Raw genomic sequence first — 27,002 nt, 5'->3', positions numbered from 1 at the left:
GCATAGTACTTGGCACATAGGAAGTACTCAGTGAACAGCAGCTGCCGCTGCATCATCATCATCATCATCATCATCATCATCATCATCATCATCATCATCATCATCATCACCACTCCACTCTCTATTTTCTATGCTGCTAATCCTTGATGCTGTCTTTCTCCTCCCTGGTCCTGTAACTGAACCCCAGCCCAGAGACGGGTGCTGGCTAGGTGTGCCCAGCTGAGTGGCTTCATACTTTATGCTTCTAGACCCATCATTCCCTCTGCTTCACCACATTCCTGCTGCCCCTTGCTGAACTGGCCTGGCCCCAGCAGCCTCTCCTGAAGGCACGCCCTCGCCACCTACCCTGCTATTTCCCATCCACACACTCCCAACCCCGCACGAGAAACATTTTGCCCCGCTCACAAGGCCTCTCCATCAGCTGGCCACTGCTTCCTACAACAAAATTACCATAACCTCCAGGGTCAACCCCAGGTTTCTCAGTGTGCATCCCTCAAGCGCCTTCCATCTCCTGCTTTACTTTTTCTGCCTCTTGGCTCCCGTCCTTCATTTCAGACCCTTCTGCTTATCCCTGTCTGAAAAGCAACTTTCTCTGGCTTTCGAATCCTTTCTAAAGGATTCCCCACTTCTGGAAAGCTTCTAGAACAAACAACTTGGTACTGACCCAAAAGTCATCTCCTCTTCCTCTTGATTCAAACCCCAATTTTATTGGGGTGGCAATGAGCCCAACTAAAAATATTCAATTCCCTTTTGTGCATTGAGGAACGGGCATACACCACATTTCTGACCAATGAGAAAGACGTAGCAGTCCCTAAAGAGCATATCCCACCCCCTTACCTCCAAAAGACAAACTCTTACTAAGAAAGAGCCCTTCGCCTTCACCTCCATGTCATTCTCTGTCTTCATGCCTGGAAAACAGAGGTGAGGCCTGGAGGTACAGCAGCCATCATATAACAATGAGGCATGAACATGATGACACAGGCCCACATGCTAAGGATGGCAGGCAGGAAGATGGAAAGAGTTCTGTCCCTGCTGTCACCATGGAGCTGCCACACCAGCCCTGGACTGCAGAGCCCCAGACCTCTTGTTTTCTGAGACAAACCTCTTTCTATTTAAGCCTCTGTTAATGGGGTTCTCTGGTGCCTGCAGATGAATGCAACCTCAACTAATAGAGCACATCTAGTGGCAAATGAGAAAGCATTCTAGTCAAGAAGGAACACATATCCTATGGAAAAAGCAACTCACATAGTCAGAATCAGTTAACCTTAATATATGGTCTCCTAAGAGAAAGCAATGATTTGAAATGGATACAAGAGGAGTGCAATTCTCAGGCTATGAATGAGAGACATCAACAAAATCTGCTGGAATAAAAGGTGTCTAACAGGGAAAAAAGATGAGCAGACCCTCTCCACAACTTTGTCCAGTCTAAAAAGAAAACATCCCGCTATAAAGAACGAAGATGAAACAACTCTTAAGAAGAGGAGTCTACATTGGGAGAAATAGGTGTCTTTTTACATCTGCAAATACCCCGAGACTATACTATGTCAAAAAGGCACTCAGAGAGGTGTGCTAATGTGTCCCTGGCACCACTGGTCACACACCTGTCAACACTTCAGGGGCTCCCTGTCCTCTAAATAATAAAGTGCATGCCTGGAGTTCAAGGCCCTGCGCTCGGGCCCCTCTCTACTCGGCCCGCTTATTTCCTCGAGTTCTCCAGGCAAACCCTGGGCTTCAGTCACCCAGCTCCACTCATTCCAAACACACTGTGGCACCTTCAGGCCTCCCTGCACCCGGTCCCTGTGCCTGGAAGGCCTGCCCCACCTCAGTGTTTGTCAACTGTCTCATTGCAAGGTAATGATTCATAGAATAAAATGACTTGCTTCCCGCAGGTGTCCAGAAAGCATATTTCAGAAGTCCAAACATACTTTCTGAGCTGTAGGGGGCCTTGGAGACAGCCAGTTTTAAGGCTGAAAGGGCAGGGCCCCAGGTGCTGAGTAGCGGCACAAGGTCCCACTGGAGCTCTCCTCCTCCTCTCTCTCTCTCAGGGAAAGGAGATCTTGTACAGACCAAGGCTTGTATATGGGGGATTTCTCAGGATCATAACAGCCCACTGCTGAAAGAGGAACTCTGAGATCATCTGGTCTAAACCCCTCACGGAACCTCAGCCCAAACAGTCCACATGACTTGCCCCAAGGTCACATGGTGAGTGAGTGGCAGAAGGGGACTAGAGCACAGGCAGATGTCCAACTCCTAACACATGCATGGGGACAGAGTGCCCCTAAGAAAGGAGGGTGACCAGAAATGAGCTCAGGCCTCCAAGGCAGACGCCTGACTTTAACGTGCAGGTGGAGCACCTCGCTCCGGGCTGAGGGCCTCCTGGGTCACTCTGCCCTCAGCCTCGCAAAGCAGTCAAGGGCCCACAACCAGAGACAGGGCTGCTAGTGCACCAGTAACTAGAACTCTCTAGCTGGCTGCCTGGGAAGGGATCCAGTTCTTGGAGGGCACTGCAGGGTTCGAAGGAACAATCGTTTCCAATGCCTAACTGAACTTAATGACTACCCTAATTAGGCCTTTTAACGGCAGGACTGGCATGGCCTTGGTCGTGCCCCTAAGTACAGGCTGCATCCTTTGTACTCACTCACCTTCTTCTCAGGGTCAGGCCGCCGGCTGGAGCATGGCTCTGCAGACGGGCAGGCCAGAGGAGGTGAAGAAGGGCGTAGGTCACACAGTCGCCCCCTGCTATTCCTCCCACAGGCTGAATATGTTGGAGCCATGTCAAGACGCCCCTCGGGGAACATCGGCCAAGTGCAAAGGCACTATGCCAGGGGCCAAGGGCACAAAAAGGGAAGGCGGCGAGGCACAGAGAAAAAGACCCCACTGTCAGATTCACCTGGGTTCAAATCCTGCTGGCTACTCACTAGCCGTGTAACTTTGAGTAAGTTATTCAACCTTTCCGAACTTCCATTTCCTCATCTCTAAGCAGGGATAATAAGAAGGATAAAGTAAGACAACAGTACTTAGCACCATGCCCAGCACAAAAGCCATAATAAATGATGTCTCTGTGTGTGTGTGTTTGTACTATGTGTGTACTATTGTGTCTGTGTGTGTGTGTGTGTGTGTGTGTGTGTGTTCTCTCATCCACACAACAAGAGGGCTGGACAAGACATGTGGCCTGTCTACACATGGGCTCTGAAGCGTGGCCCCAGAAGCCAGAATCTGGATCAAAGGATGAAGCTACAAATTTCCTAAAGACTAGAGCTGTTTAAAAAAAATGAGGGGGGTTGATAAAGGTAAAAAAAAATTAGAAATAACCTAAATGCCCACCAACGGGGGAATGTGCATCCATACCATGGGATTGCTATGCAGTAGCTAGAAAAATGAGGTAAATCTACACGTACCAAAAGATTGCCAGGATGTACTGTTAAATGAGAAATGAAAAAAAATGTAAGGTGCAGAACATACTTAATATGATCTCATCTGTGTAAAAAAAAACCACACAGATTTCTACAAGTACACCTATTGATGTTGTAAAATATACTAACGAACTATTACCTGTAGTTACTTCTAGAGAGTGACTAGGCTTGGAGGAGATGGTAGTTTCAGGCAAATTTAGCTTTATCTGTCTTGTCTGAATTTTTACATCACCAAAGTGCTCTTGGGGTGCTTGTAAAACTAAAAAAGACTTTAAAAAAATACATGCTTCCATTGAGTTCCCCAGCAGTGGAGGGGTTCAGGCATACCCTGGACCAGCACTTGTAGAAACATCAGAATTTGACAGGAGATTGGATGAAATTGGCTCTAACCTTCTAATTTCAGGACCTCTGCACTATGTGATAATCCAGAGAGACAAAGGAATATTCCACAGGATGCTGTGCTCTTTGGCTGGTGTTCTTTACGGGTATGATACTTCTGCGGGCCTGTCATTTCTTTCCTGACACTCCTACTCTACAATCCTACTCGTGGCTCCAAGAAATGACCAGCTCTATCACAGGAGAATTTTCACCTCTGCAAAACTAGAAACCGTAAACGGCCAAAAGTCAAAGCCTTCACAGGACATGCTAAGAACCCATTCTAGAACCACTCTTGGTTTTCAGTTACAAAATGAAACCCAAGGGTAGTTTAACTAGTTAAGAAAAGCTGAAGGCCTGAAAGGCAGCTGGGGGCAGGCTCCGGGGTAGGTGGGGCTCAGGGCCTGTACTCTGCAGTCTTTGCAGGCCTCCCCACAGGCAATCAGGAAGCAGTACTGGTGACTTAGGCCCTCAGAAACACAGCCCTTGTATGCTGTGTGGTCTCGGGGCCTCAGCTCTCCTTTCTCCGGTGCACAAGCGTAGGCAACAAGTTCATCTCAAGTCACCGCGCGTGCTCCTCCCTCCGCCCTGGGCATCCGGTACTCACCTCTGCTCCAGGGAGCAAAGTGACTAGGGCCACTTGTCAGGAAGACTGCTCCACTTTTCAGAGTGGCAAGTGAAGTATCCAAATGCTACTCTACATGGGGCTACGGGAACAGACTGCTATCACCTTCAACTGGGAGGCACTTGACAGAATTGCAAGATTCCAATTATTTCATATTTAGTCATTTGCATAAGTAAATTGGTTTTGTGACACTAGACAAGCCATCCAGGGCCCTAAACTGCAATGACTACAACAGAGAACATCTCTGCTTGCTCTGAACTGAACATCACTGTATCAATCCAAGTAGAAGTGCATGAAAATGCCCCCCTCAATCCTCAGCGAGAAAAAGGTTGATGCATGCTTCACATCTCTTCCCTAGACTACGGGATCTATTTGTACCATATCTCAAGCCTTCACAATACCTTCCAAAGGGTCATGTTATGGCTATTACATGGAAAAACACTGGAAGTCAGCTTTCTCAGCCTGGGAAAATACCACACCTACTGTCTGCTCGTGACTACTTTTATTGAGATAAGAAATTCTGGGGTACTATACAGCCCTTAAAAATGAGGCAGTTCTATCTGTATTGAGATTCAGAAAGAAAGATTCACCAAGAAATACTGTTATACGACCAAAGAAAAATGCAGAATAGATATGCTATGATTTATGTGGGAGGATAAAAGAATATATTAACCTATATTTTTTGTAAATGCATAAAATATCTTCAGAAGGAAACACAAAAAAACTAGTGAACAGTGGTTGCCTCCAGGAAGGGAAACTGGGTGCCTGGGGGAGCAGGGAAGGGAGAGAGAGACTTCCGTTTCATATCCTATCTTTTTTTATCTTTTGAATTCTATACTATGTATATTTCTTATTTATTTAAAAATAAATAAATTAAAAATTCACTAAGAGTTCTAATGTCTCAAAAAAATACCATGAAGTTATACAATGACTAAAACATAAGAATTTGTATTGTCTCTGCATCCTAGTCTCCTTATTCTCTCTCATAATCCTTTTGAGGAAACGATAAACCTTTTTCAACTTAGTTACATTTGAGCCTTAAGGTCAAATAGACTCTACTCCATAAAAAGGCAGAATATCGTCCTTACACAAAGGGGTTCTGTCTGACAAAGTTAGACCTGGGGGCACATGCTGGCCAAGGGACAGTCCTCTGTCCATGTGTCCACAGAAGGAACAAACTCCTTCCTTTACCTCTGCCTATGAGGGGTGACTCTCAGCAAGGACCTCACGGCTGTGCCCACGTCAGGGCAAGCAGGAAAGGGTGGCTCAGCTAAGTCCGGCCATCATGCGACCCTTATTCTCATTCCTCCTCACTTACCAGCTACCAAAACAAATGAAATCTACCAAAACAATACAAGTGTTTGAAGACAGGAAAAGGTTAAGGATAGGAGGAGCTTGACATATCCCACACTTTGTACTACATCAGTGAAGATACTTGTTTTTCACTAGTTATTTCAAGGTACACAGTCTAGGTGTTATTTGTTTGCCCTACTGGATGTATATGATTTCCAGCAATAAACAATGCAATTAAGTTCCAATTTAAAAAAAAAACAAACTGTGAATTCTCTAAGTCCATTAAAATAAAAACTTATCTAGACCTTCTCTACCATCTTTTCTGTCCAGGCTCTGAACACAGTTGAGAGCAAAGTAAGAAATTACTCTTTGGAAGGTGATGGACGGCAGCTAGACCTTTGGTGGTGAACATGATGTAGTCTATACAGAAGTCGAAATACAACGATGTGCACCTGAAATTTACATAATGTTATAAACCAGTGTTACTCAATAAAACAAAACAATTACTCTTTGGGGAGCCTACACAGAACAAACAAATGTCAGGTATACATTAAAAAGATAGGTTGTTGTTTGGCCCTGAAGCCATCTTTTCTGAATTTGCCGTGTCTCAGAAGCCACATGGAGAAAAAGCATATACGTGGGAGGAAGCAATGATGATAAAGCTGAGACAGAGGTCCAAGCAGGGGGCTCTCATGGGCCTCTCCAAAAGCCACAGAAACAGGATCATGGTGTGTGAACCATTGGGAATGGGGGCGCAGTTAGCATCTAGAACCTTCCCTTCTCACCCTCTCACACGCAACCGCCTCATCTGATTTCACCCAATACTGGACGCTCATCTCTGACCCAGGACCAACCTCGCTGAGAACCAAATAACTGCTCACCCATGGTGCCCAGGACCCCTGGTGACGCCATATCGATTTGGGTTCTTTGTGGCTGAGGGCAGCATGTGGAAAACAAATTCTCAATACTTCTAAAGAAAATTGTGTTTATTGATGAAAATCTGAAGGTCAAGGATTAAGTTCTTTTACTTCACTGGGACTCAGGGATACCTGGTCCCTTTTAAATTATTGGAGCTCTGTAAGAAATATCCAAAATTCACTCATTGATCAAATACGTACTGAGCACCCATATATGCCAGACACAGACCCAGAAGCAAACGATACAGACAAAAATCTCTTGCAAAGTAACTATTTACCAGCTACTAGTAATGTAAATGCAAAGGCAGTTGGAGCTATCACACAGTTCAGTAAAAAATAAAAATAAATAAAAAATAGGGAAAGAGGAAAGAGCCACATGTGGCAAAACTTTAACAACTAGAAGGGTGTTTGTTGTACCATTCTTGCAACTTTTCTATAGGTTTGAAATTTTTCAAAATAAAAAGACTAGAGGGGGAAAAGGCAGGACTGCAGGTATGAATTGTATTTCAGGCAACGAAATAGTTGATGAGAGAAAGTTCTTTATAGAAGACTTTCTGTTAATAAGTGAAAATTAGGAAATCACCATTGGCGACCTTTAACAAAATCATGGCTCTAGGCAACGATCATCAATGTACACCATGAGCTCTAGGTGGGAGTTTGGTTTGGTGTGGAACATAAAATGGAGGGCACACCCCTGACCCCAAAGATCAATCGCAGCCTCACTTAATGTGGAACCCTGGACACCTGCAGCTTCCCATGCCTGTGCCTTCGGATGTGACGCAGCAGGATGCACACAGCACCACTGAAAAAGTATTCCTGCCAAAACACTGGGCCTGAATCTAACGACCAGTTGAGCTAGATCTAAATACCAGTTTCACAAGGAACATGAAGACAGAGGACCAAGTTAAACACGTGACTAGGAAGCAAGGGGCCAAATTCAGAATGTGGGACACTCTACAGGACAAGTTTCTCAAAATAACAACAACAATGGCATGGGAAGAAAACAGGGAGAGGAGGGTGTCACAGAATAAAAGAGAGACTAAAGACATCTAACAACTAAATAGGTGTGGACCTTGACTTTTTACAATCCAACTGTAAAAAAACATCTTTGAGACAGTGGAAGTACCTCAACGTGATCTGGATTACAGACGACATTAAGGAAACACCATTAATTTTGATAGGCATGATAATTGAATGATGTTTATTAAACAAAAATCATCTTTATCAGTTAAAAATTATCTTCAGCAGGAATGGAAGGAGGGAAGGAGGAGTGACATTCTTTATATATTGTCAAGCTCCTCTACTCATCCTTGGCTTCATAAAGGATATAGGATTTTTCACATCCATATGTATACCTTCTTAAGACTAAGTAACCATATACCCTTATGTACATCTAACCCAGTATTTCCCCATATTTTTCAAGATGTAGGGCACTTCAAAATAACATTTGAATGGAAAACCGGGGTGGATACATGAGACTGCTCATGGTTACAAAGGACCAGCCCAGGGGTCTTGGCAGCTCTAGGCCTGGCCCAGTGGGTGCAAGGGCAGAGCACCCACATCTTGGCAGATCTGCACCCACAGTGCAGCACACAGCACACTGGTGAGGACGCTCCGGCTAATCCACCCTCTGTGACGCCTTTCTAAGAAACTGACTTCTGGGAGGATGGACAGCCTGTAATGGAACTAGCTTAGGAAGATAAGACATGTGTTTGCAACTGTGCTTACAGATCTAGGGCCCGGCAGCTCTGTGAATTTTTGCCTTTCACACTTTTGTAGCCTAATAAGAATTAACTACTTGCTGCTAAAGAGAAGGTAAAGAGACTCTGGTATGGCAATGACACAGAGGAAGAGGACAGAAGCCCTTTAGTATTCTTGGAACATCTATGCCATTAAAAAAAAAAAAAAAAAAGCAAGAGAGAGAGAAGGAGGAGGGAAGGGGGCAACTTCAGGACTGGCACACGCTGTTCTACCGCCATCTTGATGTCCTTGACGCGTGCAGATGGTGTAGAAGTGGCTGGCACCAGAACAGCCCAGGAGAAGGAATGAGCGGCCAATGGAGATTTATGTGAGGAGAGTGAGATGGACAAGGTAAAATTGTCAGGAGGAGTTGTTAGAAAGTAAAATATATTGTGACAATTCCACTCCTGCCGTTCATCAATAAACTGACAGATCATTTAGTGTCAATTAGGAGTGATAGATGGACAAGTCCCCATGATCCTGGGCCAAAATTAATGGCTGGGAGGGAGAGGGTGATTGAAAATGACGGCTGACATTGAGAGCAAAGTCCTGAAAGTCCCTGAGGGGCCATTACTTGCCTCATTCCCTTGCAGATCAATGCAGGGACAAACCCAAAAACAGACACTTTGAGCCAAAACTTAATCAGACTACCTTTCCTTCCTCTCTGTACCAAGTCTGGTTGCCTCTTGCTCAGCTCTAGTCCCCACAGCCAAGCCCGTGACCCACTGTCTATAAGTGGCCCAACTCAGGCAACTTCAGAGGCATGGACAGGCTGGCTCCAAGATGGAATCTTTGGCACAGCTATGACTTTGGTGCCAGGAGAAGGGACAGGTAGTGACCCCCAGTCCCAGGCAATTCCTGAATACAGCCCTTTCCTGTGGCTCAGGGGTGAGCACCTCTAGCCAGTAAGGTGGTTGACACATGCTCTGCTCTCTGTCTTGGGCAGAGTTATGCCAACAGAACAAAGGTATCCCAGAAACTCACATCCCTTGGCTGTGAGCTCCTCAATCAGATCTGCAAACAGCCCTTCTAAATGCCACTGGCGACAACATAGCCGTAGACCTCTGTAACACTCATTTCCTCCTACCTTCCTTGTGGAGGGATACCTATCTTATACAATGGAATCTACCCAATGGAATTGGTGTAATGTACATATAAGGTGTGGCTATGGACTGAATGTTTGTGTCCCCCCAAAATTCCTGTCAAAACACTAATCCCTAATGTGATGGTGGTTGGAGGTGGGGGCCTTTTGGAGGTAATTAGATAAGGTCATGAGGGTGGAGCTCCCATAATGGGATTAGTGCCCTTATCAAAAGAGGGAGAGACACAAGATCTCTCTCTCTCTGTGCACACACCAAGGAAAGCCGTGTGAGGACATAACCAGGTAGAGGGTCCTCACCAAGAACCTACCCATGCTAGCACCTAATCTCAAACTTCCAGCCTCCAGAAATAATGAGACATAAATGTTTGTTGTTTAAGCCACCCAGTCCATGGCAGTCTGTTGTAGCAGCCCGAACTGAAGAGACAGATGCCTAGCACAGTGCCATTATTATCATCCCAAAAGAATTTAAGGTGAGTACACTATTTTGCAGTGTGAATTCTCTGCTCTAACCAGAGTGACAATTAAGGTTACTGTCTCCCACAACACTTATGCCTACACCAATCTTTGAACTAAAATGCTCTCCTCACGATCCTCTTTGTGCATCAAAATTCACCCAGCTTGACCCACATCTCCTCTGCAAGGGACCCCCTGACCATTGTGATTACTCTCTTCACTGACGTCACACTGCCAGGGTTAACCATCCCATTCATTTCTCACTTAAGAGGTGCTCCTAACTTTTGTGAATGAAAAGGCCTGACCACCCCAACCAGAACCCAAGCTCTTGCAGGGCAGGAAGCACATCTACACTCTGGACTCCCTGGAACGCCCTGCAAAGAGCAGGAGCTCATGTTTTCCAGCCTTCACGGAGCAGATCCTCAATGTAACTCAACAATCACCTCTCCGACCCCTAATCAGCCCCCTTTCCTCTTTCTGTTTCAAATCTCTTCTACTTGCCTCCAGATGCGACTCTCCTTTGCTCCAACAATCTCAACAACCAGTTTGCCTTCCTACTTTGAAAAAAGAAAAAAAAAAAAAAAAGAGGCCAATCCAAAATGAAAGTTCCCCAATCCCCTACTCCCCTCAACCTTTCCTAATAACTTACTCAGCCTTTCCAAGCTCCCTCCTGTCCTGGAGGAAATATGTCCCTGCCTCCTCCAGTCCAAGGTTAATTAGTCTCTCCTGGAAGGTCTCACCCTATCCCTCCAGGATCCTACTCCTTCAAATCCCCCCTAGTTCATCTGTAACCACTCTTTCCCCAGGTATTACACACACGATTCTCAACAGACTTCCCTTCCAAATGCTGTCCCATCTCCTCCCTTTCTTTCTCAGAGTAGTAGCCTGTATTACTGCCCCCATTTCCTCGCTTCCCACTTCCTCTTCAATCACTATAATCTGGCTTCTGCCCCACTGCAAATCACCGTAATCACTTTCTCAAAGGCCCCTAGTAACCTCCAAACAGCCAAATCCAAGGCTTTCTCCTTGTCCTTGTCTATCTGCGTACATGACTCAATTGCACCTCTTCTTTGACCTCTTTTCTAGACTCCAAATTGTGGAAATTGTCTACCTGGGTCACCACCAGCCCCCACACCAGGTCTCTCCTCCTGCACTCCCTACCTGACGGCACCACTACCCAACCAGTCATCAAAGCTAGGCACTGGTAAGGCCCTCCAACTCCTCCCTCTGCCCTGCATCCAGCCAATGGCATTTCCATTAACTCCACCTCCCGAATGTCTCCAAATCGCCTCTCCTGTCCATGCTCACACTACTGTCCTAGTGCAGGCTCTTATCATCCTTCATACAGAGCGCTACTTTCCCAACAGGTCTTCCAGCCTTCCAGATCTCCACTTCCCACACCGATAGCAAAGTAATCAATCAGAAAGACTGATCTGATCACTTGTCTGTTCAATAAATAGTCACTGAGTGCCTATTATGGACTGGCACTGTTTGAAGTACCAGGGGTACGTAAATAAGAGTGTGTCTCCTCTCACGGATCTTACGTTACAGTAGAGAAAAAAGACAATATATGTATGTGTGTGTACGCACACACACGTATGTAAGCACCTGTGTCAAGTGGTGACACATAGAGCAGGAAATGAGGAACACAGAGTGACGAGGGGTGCTACTTTATATATGAGGTTGGGTAGAGCCTTGTAAGCCATGGTAATGTCTTTGGGTTCTACTTGACTGGGGAGAATGTCACTGGAGGGTCCTAAGCAGGAAACATAGGTGAGACCCAATGATCTCACCTATATTTTAAGAGGGTCACTCTGGCTCTGTGGAGGTAAGACTGAGGGAGGCAAGGGTGAGTGGGGAGACCAGTCAGGAGGCCCTCACTTGAGTCAGTGCTGAAAGTGATGGTGGCTATAGCTGGGCACTGGCAGTGCAGACAACAGATGTATTTCAACCGTAGACGTAACACGGTTTGCTGATAGACTGAACACGAGTGAAGATGAAGAGAGGACTCTAGGATGATTCCAAAGTTTATGGTCTGAGTAACAGGGAAGATGGAGTCACCATTCATGGAGATCTAGGGGAGACTTTGGGAGGCACAGGTTAGGGGATGGGGTAGAAGGAGTGGAAATTAAGAGGACCAACTTGGATGTGTTAGAATTGAGTTGCACGTTCAAGTGGAAATGTCATGTGGACAACTGGATGTTCAAAGGAAGCACTGGACTGGATACATAAATTTCAGAGTCATCAGTGTGTAGGTGATAGTTAAACTCTCAAGACCGGGTTGAGATCAGGCCAAGAGTGACTGTTGACAGAGAAGAAAGCAGGTTTGAGGATGACCCTTGGGCACCCTAACATTTAAAGCGGTCAAGACTAGGCCACAGACTGAGGAGTCAAGCAAGTGAATCCCTTGAAAAGTAACACATGAAATGGAAAAGCATCTCTCTCCAAGAGGAAACTGATTTGATCTGGAAAAATCTTTACTATATTCATTGAAAAGTAACCACTCGAGATATTTTTTTCTCTAAGAAGCAGATATAGGATTTGTCTCATTTCCATATTTTAAAATAAATTCCAGATATTACAAGCACTAAAATCCCCTAATAACTTAGAAAAATGGGGCTCCTCTACAAGACTCTCACTACTATACGAGACCTACATTTCAAAGTCACCTTCTTGTTTCTGGTTGGCACTAAAAAGTAGTGTTTTGTTCTCTAAAGAAAATAGTGTGGTACTTAATGGAAAAACCACTGGGACAGAATAACACGTCCAGAGTAGACTCAGGTACAACAAAGACGTAGAATATGATAAAGGTGGCTTCTCAATTCACCAGGGAAAGACGGATTCTTACACAAATGGTACTAGGACAATACCTACTTAGAAAAAGACAAAACTAGATCCATACCTCATACCACACACCAGAATTAATTCCACACGGATCAGAGATCTAAACCTTTAAAATGAAAGCGTGTGGTTGTATTCTAACAAAACCTGATCTATAAAAACTGGTAGCTGGCCCATGGGCCATAGTTTGCCGAATCGTAATATACAGAAACAAAGAAGGACAAATTTTATATATGCATGTTTATTTTTTGTACAAAGAAGTAGAGGAAGGATAAACCAGAAACTAACACAGAGGTTACTCATAGGGGATGGATGAGAATGAGGTGGAGGACACAAGAATGGGAGCAAGACATCTATGAGCACATCTCTTCATACCATTTTGATATGATGAAAAGCACACAACATCACCTGTTCTTGCCAAAAACCTTTAACTTGAATCTAATCATGAGGAATCAACCAGAGAAATCCAGAATGTGAGACATTCTACAAGACAACTGGCCTGGATTCCTCAAAAAAGTCAATGAATTGGGTGGAGGTGGGAGGGGGGAGGTGGAATTATTTTAAATCAAGAGACTAAAAGACACAGAATTACCAAACTCAACATGTGAACTCTGATTGGATCCTGAGGCTGTAGAAGACATTTGTGGGACAACTGGGGAAATTTAAATATAAACTATATATTAAATATTATTAAATCATTATGAAACTTCTTAGATGTGATAATGATACTGTGATTATCTGGAGAATGTCCTTAATCTTTAAAGATGTACACTGAAGTATTTAGAGGCAAAACGTCATGACAACCACAACTTGTTTTCAAACAACTCAAGGGGGAAAAAAACATGTGAGTGTGCATGTGTGTGTGTGTGTGTGTGTGTGTGTGTGCGCGCATGGGGGGGAGAGGAAGGGAGGAGGAAGTAGGGAGAGAACTGGAAAAAAAATATTTTTAATGGTGCTATTTTGAAGGCAACACTGCTGAAGGAAATTCCAAACGAGAGCAATGTCTATTCTTTGACAAAAAGAAATATCCTTCCTGAGTATATCTTATGTAGTTAAACTGGATAGTTGGCCAACCCACTGGTATAGTAAAATATTTTTTTTGGTTTACCTTTCATCTAAGATTGAGTGCAAGGGATTAAAGACCAAAATGATTTGTAATCCAGCAGTTACTAACAGGCAATTCCATTCTGTTTAGAAAGTTACTTTAAGAAGCACATAGAATGCTACAACATGGATGAACTTTGAAAACATTATGCCAGGGGCAGGCCTGGTGGCGTAGCGGTTAAGTGCACATACTCTGCTGCGGCGGCCCGAGGGTTCACAGGTTCGGATCCCGGGCGTGCACCGATGCACCTCTTGTCAAGCCATGCTGTGGCAGTGTCCCATATAAAGTAGAGGAAGATGGGCATGGTTGTTAGCTGAGGGCCAGTCTTCCTCAGCAAAAAGAGGAGCATTGGCATCAGATGTTAGCTCAGGGCTGATCTTTCTCACAAAAAAAAAAAAGAAACATTATGCCAAGTGAAAGAAGCCAGTCATTAAAGGACCACATCATATATGATTCCACTTATATGAAATGTCCAGAACAGGTAAATTGTAGTCAGAAAGCAGACTGGTGGTTGCCTTGGGCTGGGGAGGTTGCAGAGACGTAGGAAGTGACTGCTAATGGGTACAGGGTTTCTTTGGGGGCTGATAAAAATGTTCTAAAATTGACTGTGGTGATGGTAGCACAACTCTGTGAATATACTATGAACGAGTGAATTGTACGTTTTACATGGTGAATTTTAAGGCATACGAATTACAGCTCAATAAAGCTGTTATAAAAAATAAAAGAACAACACAGAAGCCCACCCCCACCCCCACGAGCTGCTGGCACTCACTTTGAAGGTTTCATGGAGTCATCTGCCCAGCCTCCTTGCCGGCGGGGTGGTTTGGGAGGGGGAGCCTACAGAGAAAGAGAAGCCAAAATAACACAGTCACTCAACATTTGCCTTCAAGCAAGCAGTGGCTGAGGTTAAGGTCACCTACACCAATATTCGACCTATCAAAACCTTTCAAATTAAAACACAGTCACCTTTCTAATTTACCATGAAAATCTGGATGATTTCATACCCTCCTGGTGGGTGTATAAACTGGCAAGATCTGGAGGGCCATTTGGCAACGTCTACTGAAAGCCTTAGAAATGCTCATACCTCTTGAGCCAGCAATTCTAACCCCAGGAATTTATCCCAAGGAAATAATCAGAGGGAAATATAATGTCAAATTTGCATAGTGAATAACTGGAAACAACCAAAATGGACAGCAATAAGGAACTGAGTAAACGGCGGAATGATTATGTGAAAATACTATGCAAGAACGAAAAGCTAGGTTAAAAAAATAATACTTAACGATATGAGAAAGTTCAACATACGCCAACTTTTTAAAACATGTTGCAAAACAGTAGATATTATGCTTCTGACTTTGTGAGAAGATTATAAATACATAACATCTAGTGTCAATTAGGTACAAGTACATGAGTGAGAGGGGACTCCAGTGATAGAATTATAGGCAATTTTTTTTCCTTCTTTATGCTACTGTGCATTTTCCAATTTTATTTTTTACAATCAACTTATATTACTTTTATAAACAGAAAAGTAATAAAATAAAGATACGAGAGAGGCTTGTTTAAAAGACACAGACTAAACTGGTGGGTTAAAAATCTTACTCAGATGATTTGGGCAGGAAGCATCCATTCACCTGCAATGGATACATTCAGAAACCCAAGTGCAGGAATTCTCGTCTAGCATACCTCAACTAAAAATACCAAGGGAACATCAACCAATCCACTGAATCCCTCAAGTTGGACAAAACAGCAAAGAACATTTCCTATTTTGAATTAGCCAGCATTTACCTAGGACTGCTTTTTGAAATATCAACTTCCTTTTTCCCAGAACTTCACATAATTACAACTGTTGTTCTCAGTCTAAGGAGATACTTTGATAAATGGACTAAAACAGAGGTTGGCAAACTTTTTCTATAAAGGGTCATACAGTCTTCGTTGCAACTACTCAACTCTGATGCTTTAGGGCAATAATTAGCCACAGATGACAAGTAAACAAATGGAAGTAGCGTGTTCCAATAAAACGTCACAGAAACAAGCAGCAGGCCAAATTTTGGCAGGAAGGATGTGGTCTGCTGACCCCTGGACTAAAATGTGTCATTGCCTTGTCCTTTAAATCTATCGCTTAAAGCCTAACCGGTAACTTTTTAAGAAAACACTCCCTCAACGTGTCAAAATACCTTTAGACTTTTGATGTTTTTATTTTACACCAGGTATGTTTTCTCTCCTGCTTCTCTAGTAGCTCCCCAGCCTGCCAAGGATGTGCTCCGTCTAGATACTGGGCCTTTCTGCAGGGTGAGCCAGAACATGCTGGAAATGACTGACTGAGAAGAAGCTAAGTCCTGGAATGCCTGTATCCAACTCACCTCCTGGGAAACGTAAGCAGCACCTCAGAGAAAAGAAACTTGAGTTTTCTACACTAGAGGCAGGTAATGGAGCTATCTGGGGGCTCTGTATATCTTAGTTAGAAACAACAAAAATATAGAAGTGGAAAACAAGCTATTGTCTGTCTCTATCGGGGGGAAATCCAGACAAGATGTACTAAGAGATGCCCACCATCGCTTCCTGGCCCACACATGCTTTTTTGGTATACCTGCCACCCCACACTGGCCCATCCTCAGGCTAGAAGGGGAAGCCTTATATCTCACGACCCCTCTTCCCTTAGACACAGTTGATTGAACCAGGGGTGCACCAGTTTGACCCAATCGAATTCTCTGTCCCAGGAATCTAGAATTGAAGCTCAAAGGTTAAGCTGTTCAGACAGCACTGAGCATTGGAATTAAAAGGACCAGCTGGAATCAGAGTAACCCAAGACTACCAGAAGCCAAAGTTGTGTATAAGCAGAAACCAAGAACCGTGTTTCGTTGAGTTCTTACTCTGTGTAAGGTACTGTGTTGGGGGGACTTCAAACATTAGAGAACCGAACTGAACCATATGGGGCTCCTCGAGGATGTTTTCAACCAATGTGGCCTGTAGTTATCTTCCCCGTGCTTTTGCAGATAACATCCCGTATTTCTTTACCCAAGGACAGGACCATCTTGTGGTAATGTACGTTCCTGAACTTGGAGGTCACAGACCTGTAGCCACATGTTTTGTTTGGCCAGTGGTTTTTTGTTTGCTTGTTTTTATTTTGAAATTTAAGCTACCACTTAAAAAACTGGAAGCTTTCCAGACAAAACATTAGTTTCCAGCTTCTCTTGAAAAACCGGAAGATCTAGTAATGCTAGGACTGAGTAATAGCTGCCCCTGTAGACAAGACATATGCATTCCAGCTTGCCACAGTCCCCAGCCTCCTTTTCTGTCACCTTCCTGCTCAAGTCAAGTGCCAGCTGCCATCTATTACTGTGCACCCATCCGACACACTGCTTCTCTGGCCATGCTGAGGCCGTGTCCCACATACAGCAACTAGAAGGATGTGCAACTATGACGTACAACTATCTACTGGGGCTTTGGGGGGAAAAATAAATAAATAAATAAAATTATTACTGTGCACCCGTGCTGCTGTTTCTCTTTCTGTGCAGAATTATCTCTCAGTTCCTATGTCTACCAGAAGCGGGAACATGAAAGCTATGTCAGGCGTTTTGAGAAAAATGGGAAAGAGGCTATTTCTTGGTTGGAAGTGTGATCTTCTCTTACAATTTCAGTGTGCAAACTGAAAGTGTGCCTGTGTCTTTCTCCTAGTCCCACTTCACTCACCGAGGTCCCTACAGGCATCTGGGTGTGGGACCGCTGACCTACACTCTCGGAGCTGGGATCCTCTGCTTTCCTCTCTTTGCTCTGGACGTTGGGAAGGACAGAATGAACCAAGTAAATCCATGGTGCCACAATGTCAGGAGGGTCTGAGTCTATTCAGCACATGCCAACGCTGTAAGATGCTGAGTCCACAAGAAGAAGGGAAGGAACGTGGGTGGCATTGGCAAGGTTCCTCAACCTGTGTCCCCTCATTCCACCTCTGTGTCTACCATGGGGTGTTGGTTATAATGGTGACAGAAGCAGAGACTGAACAGGGAAGGGATTGTGGGAGATTAGGTAGCATGGAAAAGGAGCATAAGTGACATAAACTTAGGTCAAAATGCACTCCTTTGAGTAATTACTAAACTGTTGAGGGATTAAATTAGTGACCATATGGTAGGTGCTTAGAGCAGTGCCTGGCACATAATAAGTGCTATATCTTTACTGTCATCATCATCATCATCATCATTACCAATGTCGATACATGAAAGGCTAGACCACAATAAATAAAATATACTACCATTTGGAAAAAGGAAAAAGAAAAAAAAAAGACTCCTTTGAGCCTGCCCTGAGCTGTCACTTCGATTACTAATGGACGTCATATGGTTAATGAAGTTCCCTAAGATTCTAAAAACCAAAATGATCTGTTTTATCTTCTTTAACCACAAACCCCAGGAAGCCGTGGCTAGTGGGGGGATGAGTGAAAATCCTTTCTGCCTAGAGGTGACACAAAGACACATTTTCTCTCCTATTCTTCCCATTAGGAAATGGTACCAGCTGCTAAATAGGACAAGAGCTTCAAAACAAAAAGATCACCACAGAAGAGTCACTCCTCCACATCCAACAGAATTTAACTCGTTCCAAAATCAAAGGTTTTTTGTACTAATGACTGAAGACTTCAGGTGTTAACACAATGTTGTAAAACCGTAAGCCACTTTTCACTGAGCTCGCCCGGGAGAGGAAGAGTCACAAAGAAATTCTCTGCACAAAACGGGGCAGAGGCTATAGCTGTCCTCCCTGTTCCCCACTGGGAGTCTTGGCCAACCTCAGGAGAGAGTGCTGAGGCCGATGCTAGCTAAGAAGGGCAGGTAGAACGTAGCGCTCTGCAAAGCAGGGCTTGGGCATCTGGTGGAAGACGTCCCCTGACGAGGAATGCTTATGTTCATGATTTAGTACTCTGGGTCCAAGGATAAGAAATTATTTTCATAAATGCTCCCTACTTTGAGTCTTGTGATGGCCACACACAAATACCCTGTCTGGATGAGACAGACTTAATTTACCACGACTACCAAGTTATAAAAGCTCCTCCCGAGAATTCAACTTTGTTCCCCATGTGGGGAGCTGGGCACTGTCCTATGTGCACCGGGTGAGATAGAAAACATAGATGTCACCCCTGTCCTCAAATGCTACCCCAGTTCAATGAGGCTGAGAAGAGGCAGAATTCAGGGTGTACCAGGTCTGTATGAAAGCCATGTGGCTGGACATCAGGTTTAATCTGAAACTTAAGAGGCTAAGTTGGAGGTGGGAGGTAGGCACGAGGGATGGAGGTCCTGAGAGTCATTCCACGGAGAGGCTGCATCCAGGGCCCCCGGGTGAAGCTGAGGGGGAATCCCTCAGCCCCTAGTTCCACTAAATTTTGCAGTTTTCTTGTCACCTGTGGTGGTTTTTACCAGGCCACTTTCTTCTGCGGCATCCTTAAGCCAGGGATCTGACAAGCATGCATGAGTTTGCAGTACATGACTAAAGGCTAAACAGAACAGTACCAACCAACTTGGGAAGTGCTGAGGACAGAAGAGGTCAAGGAAGCTTTATGGGAAAAGTGGGCTTGCCCTGGATTGGAAAGATAAGCAGGGATGATGAGGAAAAGCATTCCAGAAGCAACCAGATCCAAGGTGTAGGGCTACCAGGATAGCACATAACACTTGGGCCGCGGCAAATGCTATTAAGTGGTATCACGTTGGTAGGAGTCCCTGGGAAAAGTCTTTGGGAGTCTGAGCCCCTCAGCGTCTGTTACTTCACAATGCAGGGCGTTGAGTGGAAGCTGATGCAATTTGATCATAACGCAGTAGTTTAAAATTAGGTGCAAATGATCTGTTTGCAATGTAAGCAGATGACTGGCTATCAGCAATGTAATTTAAAAGGTCTGGCACGGACAGTCCAGTCCCTGAATGCCTGGCTGCTCTCCTAAGAGCTATGACGGCATCTAGACACCTAGTCAGCCCGGTTTCAAAAAGAGCCCCATGGCTCTCTCCCCAGTGTGATCTGAAACCCAGGACATACTCCTAAGCCAAGAAACTACTGTGGCTCCTTTTAGGACCAGCTGTCAGAACTGCTGTGCTTTCCCCTCCCCATGGTGACAGATCAGTTGCTGGGGGATTTCAGGGACCCGAATGCCCTCCCCAGCTCGACTGTCAGAGCCCCAGTCCCCACCTGGAGAGGTGGGAAGTTGCAACCTTTTAGTTACGGACCCTTCCATTTGGGCCAGGGGTCCTTCCCTCTCCTGCCCATCAGGTCTGGGTAGGACAAGAGGACACATGAATGTCTGATTTATTTTTTCTCAAATCTTATGTGTTTGAGTTCTCTGCGTAATGGCCCAGGCATCTAAAGGGTAATTAATTTACTCTTGTTCCATCCTTGAAACTAGAAACTTAATCTGTAGGCAGGTTAAGACAGTCATGGCATTTTTTTTCATGCAGCTCACCAACTCCAGAATCCTCCTTGACCAAGCACTTGGGAAGACATTACCAATCTGTTTGAGCTATGACTTTGGAAGAAATGTGTGTGCTATCCCTGTGTTAGGGAAGAGGAAAAAAAAAACCTGGATGAGTGAGAGAGAGCAGAGCTCAAATGATCTTAAAAGCCAGAAAGAAGAGAAGAGCTGATCCTAGAAGTCAAAAGTCCTGGTTTATTCTTTAAATTGCTCTGCTTCTGAAATTCAGAGGCACAGCCCCAAGACATCTGCTGGGAAAACAATTTCCAATTTTGGCAGATTTACTGCCAGGTAACATTACCCAAACTTGTTTTCAAAAAGAGAGTCTTAAAATGTGCAACACCAGGAACGACAGAAATAGGAACGGGTGACGGTAGCCCTCAGGCAGTGCATCCCTCGTGTTCTCTCTTGAAAGCTGGAGTCATGTCTCCGAGTGTGGGAAATGAGCACAGCCCGCTGGGGCTGCTGCCTGATGGACAGAGGGGGCAGGACCCCGCATAGCTCCTGAAGAGAAGCAAAAATGTGCTCTCTCCAAAAATAAACAGGGGCAGGAATGACTGCGAGTAAAGAGCTGGAGGCACGTGACTGGTGGTTGCAGTCCTGAAATACCAGCTTTCTACAAAAAAGAGCCTGTGATAGGCAGAGAGCGGGAAATTCAGGAAACAGCCTCTTTATATGGTCTCATCCGAATGGGCCAGGATTCAACTAACTGGAATTACCAAGTCAGAGGGAGCCTTTAGAGCCAGACTTGTTTCTGATCTTTATATGGTTCCCCCAGATTCTTAAGATGCCGAAATAGAAAAGATGCTGCAGTGCCAAAAAAGGAGCCTTTTGAGTTTAGAAACTTCTCACACACTTTCAAAAGTCCTGGAGAAACCCCACAGTATGAATCAGTCCCAAATCCAAACTGCAACCTGTTTCAAAAAGCCAGTCCAAACGCACACATAAATTCCCAACAGGAAAGACATTTGGTTAAGATCCACTGCACGCTTCACATCTACCCATCTTCCAGCTTCTAGGGGCAATACAGCTCCCAAGTTCAAACCTGGTTACTGGCTAAAAACAAATTTCCCTTCCTTTCTCCAGCAACTTGAATGAAGACCCAAGGAAGGTGTTCTTATATGCTGGATGAGAGAGAAGATTAACACTTCTTAAAACGTGCATACACTGCAGGGGCAGGCACTTATTCCTCAAATCTGTCCGCCATGCATAGTTACATCTCGGCCAATTTCTTCCTCCTGCCTCAAGCCTGGGTCTGACAACTAATTCATTACAGACCTGAATTTTCTCCTTGTGGGTTTAAGATCATGGAAGGTAATGGACCATCCAACATTATAACTGAACCCCTGTGAGTAAATATAGCTCTTTCAAGCTGAAATGGACGTACAAAATGCAAATTCTATTTTAAGTATAAGAAAGAAATCTGATCATCACTAGATGCTAAAGCCATGGGGTGAAAGATTGATTGATGGGGAACTGGGCATTCTCATGGTGCCAAAGAACAGCCCCATACATTACATACCAGTTGCAAGGGAGACAGTGTTCCTTAACACAAGAGATATCTATCACCACCATAACTCCATCATCAAACTTAGCAGCATTAGCAGTGGGACGTGATGTGCTGCCACTTGGAGCACGCAGCACTACCCAGGAAAAATTCCTGCCTCAAACATTCACCCAGAATTTAATGAAGCCTTCCTATCTGATTTCCAGTTTTGGAAATCAGGTCAGAGAGGAATAAGTTCAAAGACACTAGGAAGAAAGACAAATCCAGCATGAGGGAACTCTAAAGAACAATTGGCCCAATTTCTTCAAAAAGTCAAGAGCATTAAGAAGGGGCGTGTGTTGGGGATGGAAGGGGGAGCAAACTATTCTAAATTAAAAGAGACTTAAGAGAGAGAAACTTAATGGAGTGGTTCTTGATTGATCCTGGTTTGAAAAAATAGCTATAAAAGACATTTTGGAGACAACTGGGGAAAATGAATACGTACTGGGTAATAGATGATATAAGAGAATTTTGAATACTGTTAAGTATCGAATTGTGGATTTCTAGGAAAATGTCCCCATTGAAGTGACATGTCATGATGTTTGCTTTGAAATAATTCAGCAAAAAACTATAAAACACATATATATTTTAACATATTTTATAAATTATCAATATGAGGGTTGTTCATGGATATATCTGCTCAATGAAGAACTAGGCTGAACAGGAACAGAGACAATTTCCATTCCCTGGGTGAGAATTCCTAACACCAACACCCTGAGGAACAGAAAACAACTCTACACCCCAAACGTCAGGTCTGAGATCCCTGCCAGAGCTAGAAGTGATGGAAGAATGAGCTTCTAAATAAAAGTGCCTCCTCGTGTCCCCCTCCCCCAATCTACTGTGGATTGTATTTTAATTGTGTATATATGTATATGAGAGATTTGGGTAAGGAAAAAAATGTGGTGGAAAGAACACTAGACTAGACACCAAGTAATCTGGGTTCTAGTCCTGACTCTACCACTAATTAGTTCCATGATCCTGGATTTTAACTCATGGTAGAAGTGATACATCCCAGTTCTACAATTTTGTGATTCAATGAGTCTATGAATGGTAGTATTTTCAATTCAAGGAGAGGGTACCTAGGGAAAAAGATGTAAATGATGACATGGAACATCTATCACTGATTTGAACTGGTATGTAGGAGATGGAGACAATAAAAGAGAAAAGACAAGGTACAGAGAGAAATGAGAATATGTAAGCATAAAGACTTGATCAGTAGTGAACAAGCCAATCTAGGCAATGAGAAAGAATATAGTAACTAATTTATAGCTAATAATAATAACAACAGCCAACATCTATTGAGGGTTTACCATCTGCCAAAGCTTTAGGAGGATTACTCTGCAGAATCCTCACAACCCAATGAAGTGGACACTACTACATACCAAGTTTACTGACGAGAAAACTGAGGCTTAGAGATGAACTCACTTAAAATCATCCTATTTGTAAGTAATGGAGCAAGGATTCAAATCCAAGTCTCTCTGACACCAAAGCTTTGCCCTGAAACACATGAAATATGGCTTCCTAGATGCTAGGTGCATGTCAGCTAGAACGTGCTTGAAGGGACAGAGCAGCTACAGAAAAGAATCTGTCTGGGCTGAACCAAAGTGCCCAAGAACAAGAGAGACTAGATCGATGCCATCCAGCCTGATACGAAGGATAAGACCTGGGAAGACCAGAATGAAAGAAGCATCTCCTTCATCTATTATCTGGGCAGAGTGAGATGTACCTGTTGATGGTATCAATATGTTCAGGAAGACAGGAGGACCAGAAAGTAGCTTGGTCTACCCCTTAACTCTTTAGTGAGGCAGCCGAGGGAAGGGTTAAGGGGAAAGTCAGCATTAAAAAGTGAGGCCTACAATAAACGACAGCAGCCTGAGCACTGCGCCAAGCTGTTAGGCTGAAGTCAATATACAGCCTTGTACTCGGAACGTAGCTGTGTCTTCACTGCACGTCACAAGATACTCTCCTCACACCAACAGTGCAGTGGCTTTGAAGAATGACTAACCAAAGGGGAGGGAGAAGTGAGTTTGCCAAAAAAGACATAAAGGAGAAAAGCTATAGTTTTAATGGGGGGGGGGAGTAGTGGGGGAAAGGAGGGGCAGTCCTGGGTTCAAATTCTAGAATGATCACTTTCTAGCTGTGTAGGCTTGGGCTAGTCACATCTTCACTAAGCGTCCTTTTCCTCATGTGTAAAATGAGAATGGTCATGAGTCCCTTGTAGATCTCTTGTAAACACTGCAGACAATCTCTGCCACAGAGCAGACACTAAATAAATGGTGATGATAGTGGCTGTTATAATTTATCAGAAATAATAATACTAATAAAATGCAGACTTTGGAGGAGTAATCGTTCATGTCTAAGGTTGAAACAATGAGAAGTTTTTGGGGGGCAAACATTGTAGGGCCTTTTATTTGAGGATACCCTGGACAAGCGTCATTCCAGGGATCCAACTCTTACCTATTCCAACTTCCCTGGAGAGAAACCCTTTAAAGTTGCCTGAATCGGGGCCAGCCCAGAAGCATAGGAGTTAAGTTCACGCGCTCCGCTTCAGCGGCCCGGGGTTCACATGTTCGGATCCCGGGCACGCACCGACGCACTGCTTGTAGAGCTATGCTGTGGCGGCGTCCCACATAAAGTAGAGGAAGATGGACACAGATGTTAGCCCAGGGCCAACCTTCCTCAGCAAAAAGTGGAGGACTGGCAGCGGATGTTAGCTCAAGGCTAATCTTACTCACACACAAATAAAATAAAATAAAATAAAGCTGCCTGAACCAAGAAGAGGAAACCACAGCTCCACTGCTGACTGAGAAATAAAGGTGATGCTCAGGACAGCCAGTGTCTGCCACTCACTGCGGTGGTGCCACACTCCTCCAAATATTCACACATACCCTATAAGAAAAAGACCCATGTCCCATATCTCAATACAGAGTCATCAAACTGCCCACTTCAAATGACTCATGGGACAGGACTGCCAGCAGTTTGTTGAAAAGCCCGATCCAAAGAGAACAGATTTCAGTCCTGGAAACCATTCTTTAAATACATCCTGGATTTTCCTACCTTGGATGGCATCCTCAATCTCACTGACATCTCTTTGAGTCATCCTAAATCAGTTTTCCCCTCTTCCTGGGTCTATATCTTCCAGACACTTATAAAGAAATGCCCTATTCCCCCATACTTTTTGCAGTTCAGCCAAAATAAACATTCTTTTCAACTTTCATCATAAATCAAACCCTATCTGGTTTTGTCATTCTCCTAACTCCTTTCATTTGTTAAAATCCACCCGGCATGTGTGTCACCAGAAATACACACGAGGTGTAGGGCATAAACTCCCAGCACCCCTCCTGGTACCTGTGACTTTGTATAAGCACGGTCTAGACTTGCCACCTCAACCAAACCCAGGGTGGAATAACTGGGAGGAAGTTAAGAGCAGAGGAGCAAGCTGTAACCTTGATGCTTTAAGAAACCTGATCTCTCACAAGACTCCTCAAGGGTGATGATGGAAAAGAAATGGAGGGAGCTTGAAAGAAGTATTAAACAATGGGCTGGCATTCCCATCATGTGAGACCTGGAGAGGAACACCTGGCTCTGTTCCCCACTCTGCTCACTGTGGGGAGACCACAGGCATCGCAGCCTCACATGCAGTTCTTCTCCATCCTGCCCTGGTCGTGGAAGCAGGAGAAGACACTCTAAGCACAGAGCAAGATCATGGCTGGCAAATTAGCACACGTTTCACTCTACCCCCGACAACATTTCAAGTGACCCTAGTAACCCTAAAAATTTTTAGACTTCTAGGACTGTGTTCCCCAAACTTCTAGATTTCATGGACTGTCGATATTTCTAGAAATAAATTTTGTTTGTGGAGGGTGGGATGTGGTTGGCAGTACAGTTAATAGTTTTTAATTTTGTTAAGAGTCTTTTTTAAAAAAACCACCATTTCGGGGCTGGCCCCGTGGCTTAGTGGTTAAGTGTGCGCGCTCCGCTACTGGTGGCCCGGGTTCGGATCCCGGGCGCGCACCAACGCACTGCTTCTCCGGCCATGCTGAGGCCGCATCCCACACACAGCAACTAGTAGGATGTGCAGCTATGACATACAACTATCTACTGGGGCTTTGGAGGGGAAAAAAAAGGAAGAGGATTGGCAATAGATGTTAGCTCAGAGCTGGTCTTCCTCAGCAAAAACAGGAGGATTAGCATGGATGTTAGCTCAGGGCTGATCTTCCTCACCAAAAAAAACAAACAAACAAAAAAACACCATTTCCTCTCACCATCATTTCATTAAAGAGGGGACCTTTTCAATCTCCCCAAATTAGGAAGGACATAAACCAGGATAAAGAATGAGCCTTTAAATTGAATAAATTTAGTTTCTGAAAAACTTATTACATTCTTCTTGGTTTTCTCATTTTGGTAAAAACTTCCTCATAGACCAATGTTAAAACAGGCTATGCTCTATCTCTTTTTCAGCTTATCAACCCAAGCCCAAGGTTGAATTCTCAGGCTCTCATCCCACCCTTTCTCAAACAAAAAAGGCTGAAGGCCAGGCACTCTACTGCTCCCAGGTGACAATGCCTGACACAAAAGGCATGACTGGGTACAGTCACTTGATCCATACATTTTGCTCCTCAGCTTGAAGTAGAACAGGAAGACCTCCTGTCCCGGAAGGAGCACACTGCCAACCTCTCCAACTCTAGAGCCTTTCTAGATGAACTTGGCAGAGTGCTCAGCACGGCGTCTGCATGCATGAGCACTCACATCCTGGTGACTGTATCCCAGGTGTCTCCTCTTTCATACCCATGTTTCTGATCATTACTTCAAGTGCACCACTGCTGTCAGAACACTTTCTATCTCAACACTAATGTACCTGAATGCCCCTGTCAGTTACCCTAAGAGAAATCGATACAAGCTGTTTCTGCAACAACCACTTTCATTATTTTCTTGCCAACAGCACCACTTGAAAAAAGTCACCATGGATTCCGAAATAATCTGAAAGCAATTGGCAGGTTCTAGATCCAGAAACAGGAGAGCAGTCTGCATTCAACTAACCTTCACACAGATAACAATTACAAACTCTGGACAAAATATATGAAACAACTATTTGAAGGCACTAGAGGGCAAACAAAAGCAGGCAGAAACTGGAGGGGATTTGACCGTTGAAAGAAAAG

General features: G+C 44.3%; 1 protein-coding gene across 1 annotated transcript in view; it reads right to left on the bottom strand.

Moving 5' to 3' along the window:
* Positions 1-27,002, bottom strand: part of IFT43 (intraflagellar transport 43) — a 78,333-nt gene that overhangs the window by 34,922 nt on the left and 16,409 nt on the right. Inside the window, exon 3 of the mRNA XM_058567418.1 lies at positions 14,637-14,701. Coding sequence (XP_058423401.1) covers positions 14,637-14,701 — 65 coding nt within the window. The remainder of the gene's footprint in view (positions 1-14,636; positions 14,702-27,002) is intronic.

The sequence above is a fragment of the Diceros bicornis genome, chromosome 24 (assembly GCF_020826845.1).
Source record: "Diceros bicornis minor isolate mBicDic1 chromosome 24, mDicBic1.mat.cur, whole genome shotgun sequence".
Lineage (NCBI taxonomy): Eukaryota > Metazoa > Chordata > Mammalia > Perissodactyla > Rhinocerotidae > Diceros > Diceros bicornis.
The sequence above is the reverse complement of the archived record's forward strand: the minus strand, read 5'-3'. Positions and strand labels throughout refer to the sequence as shown.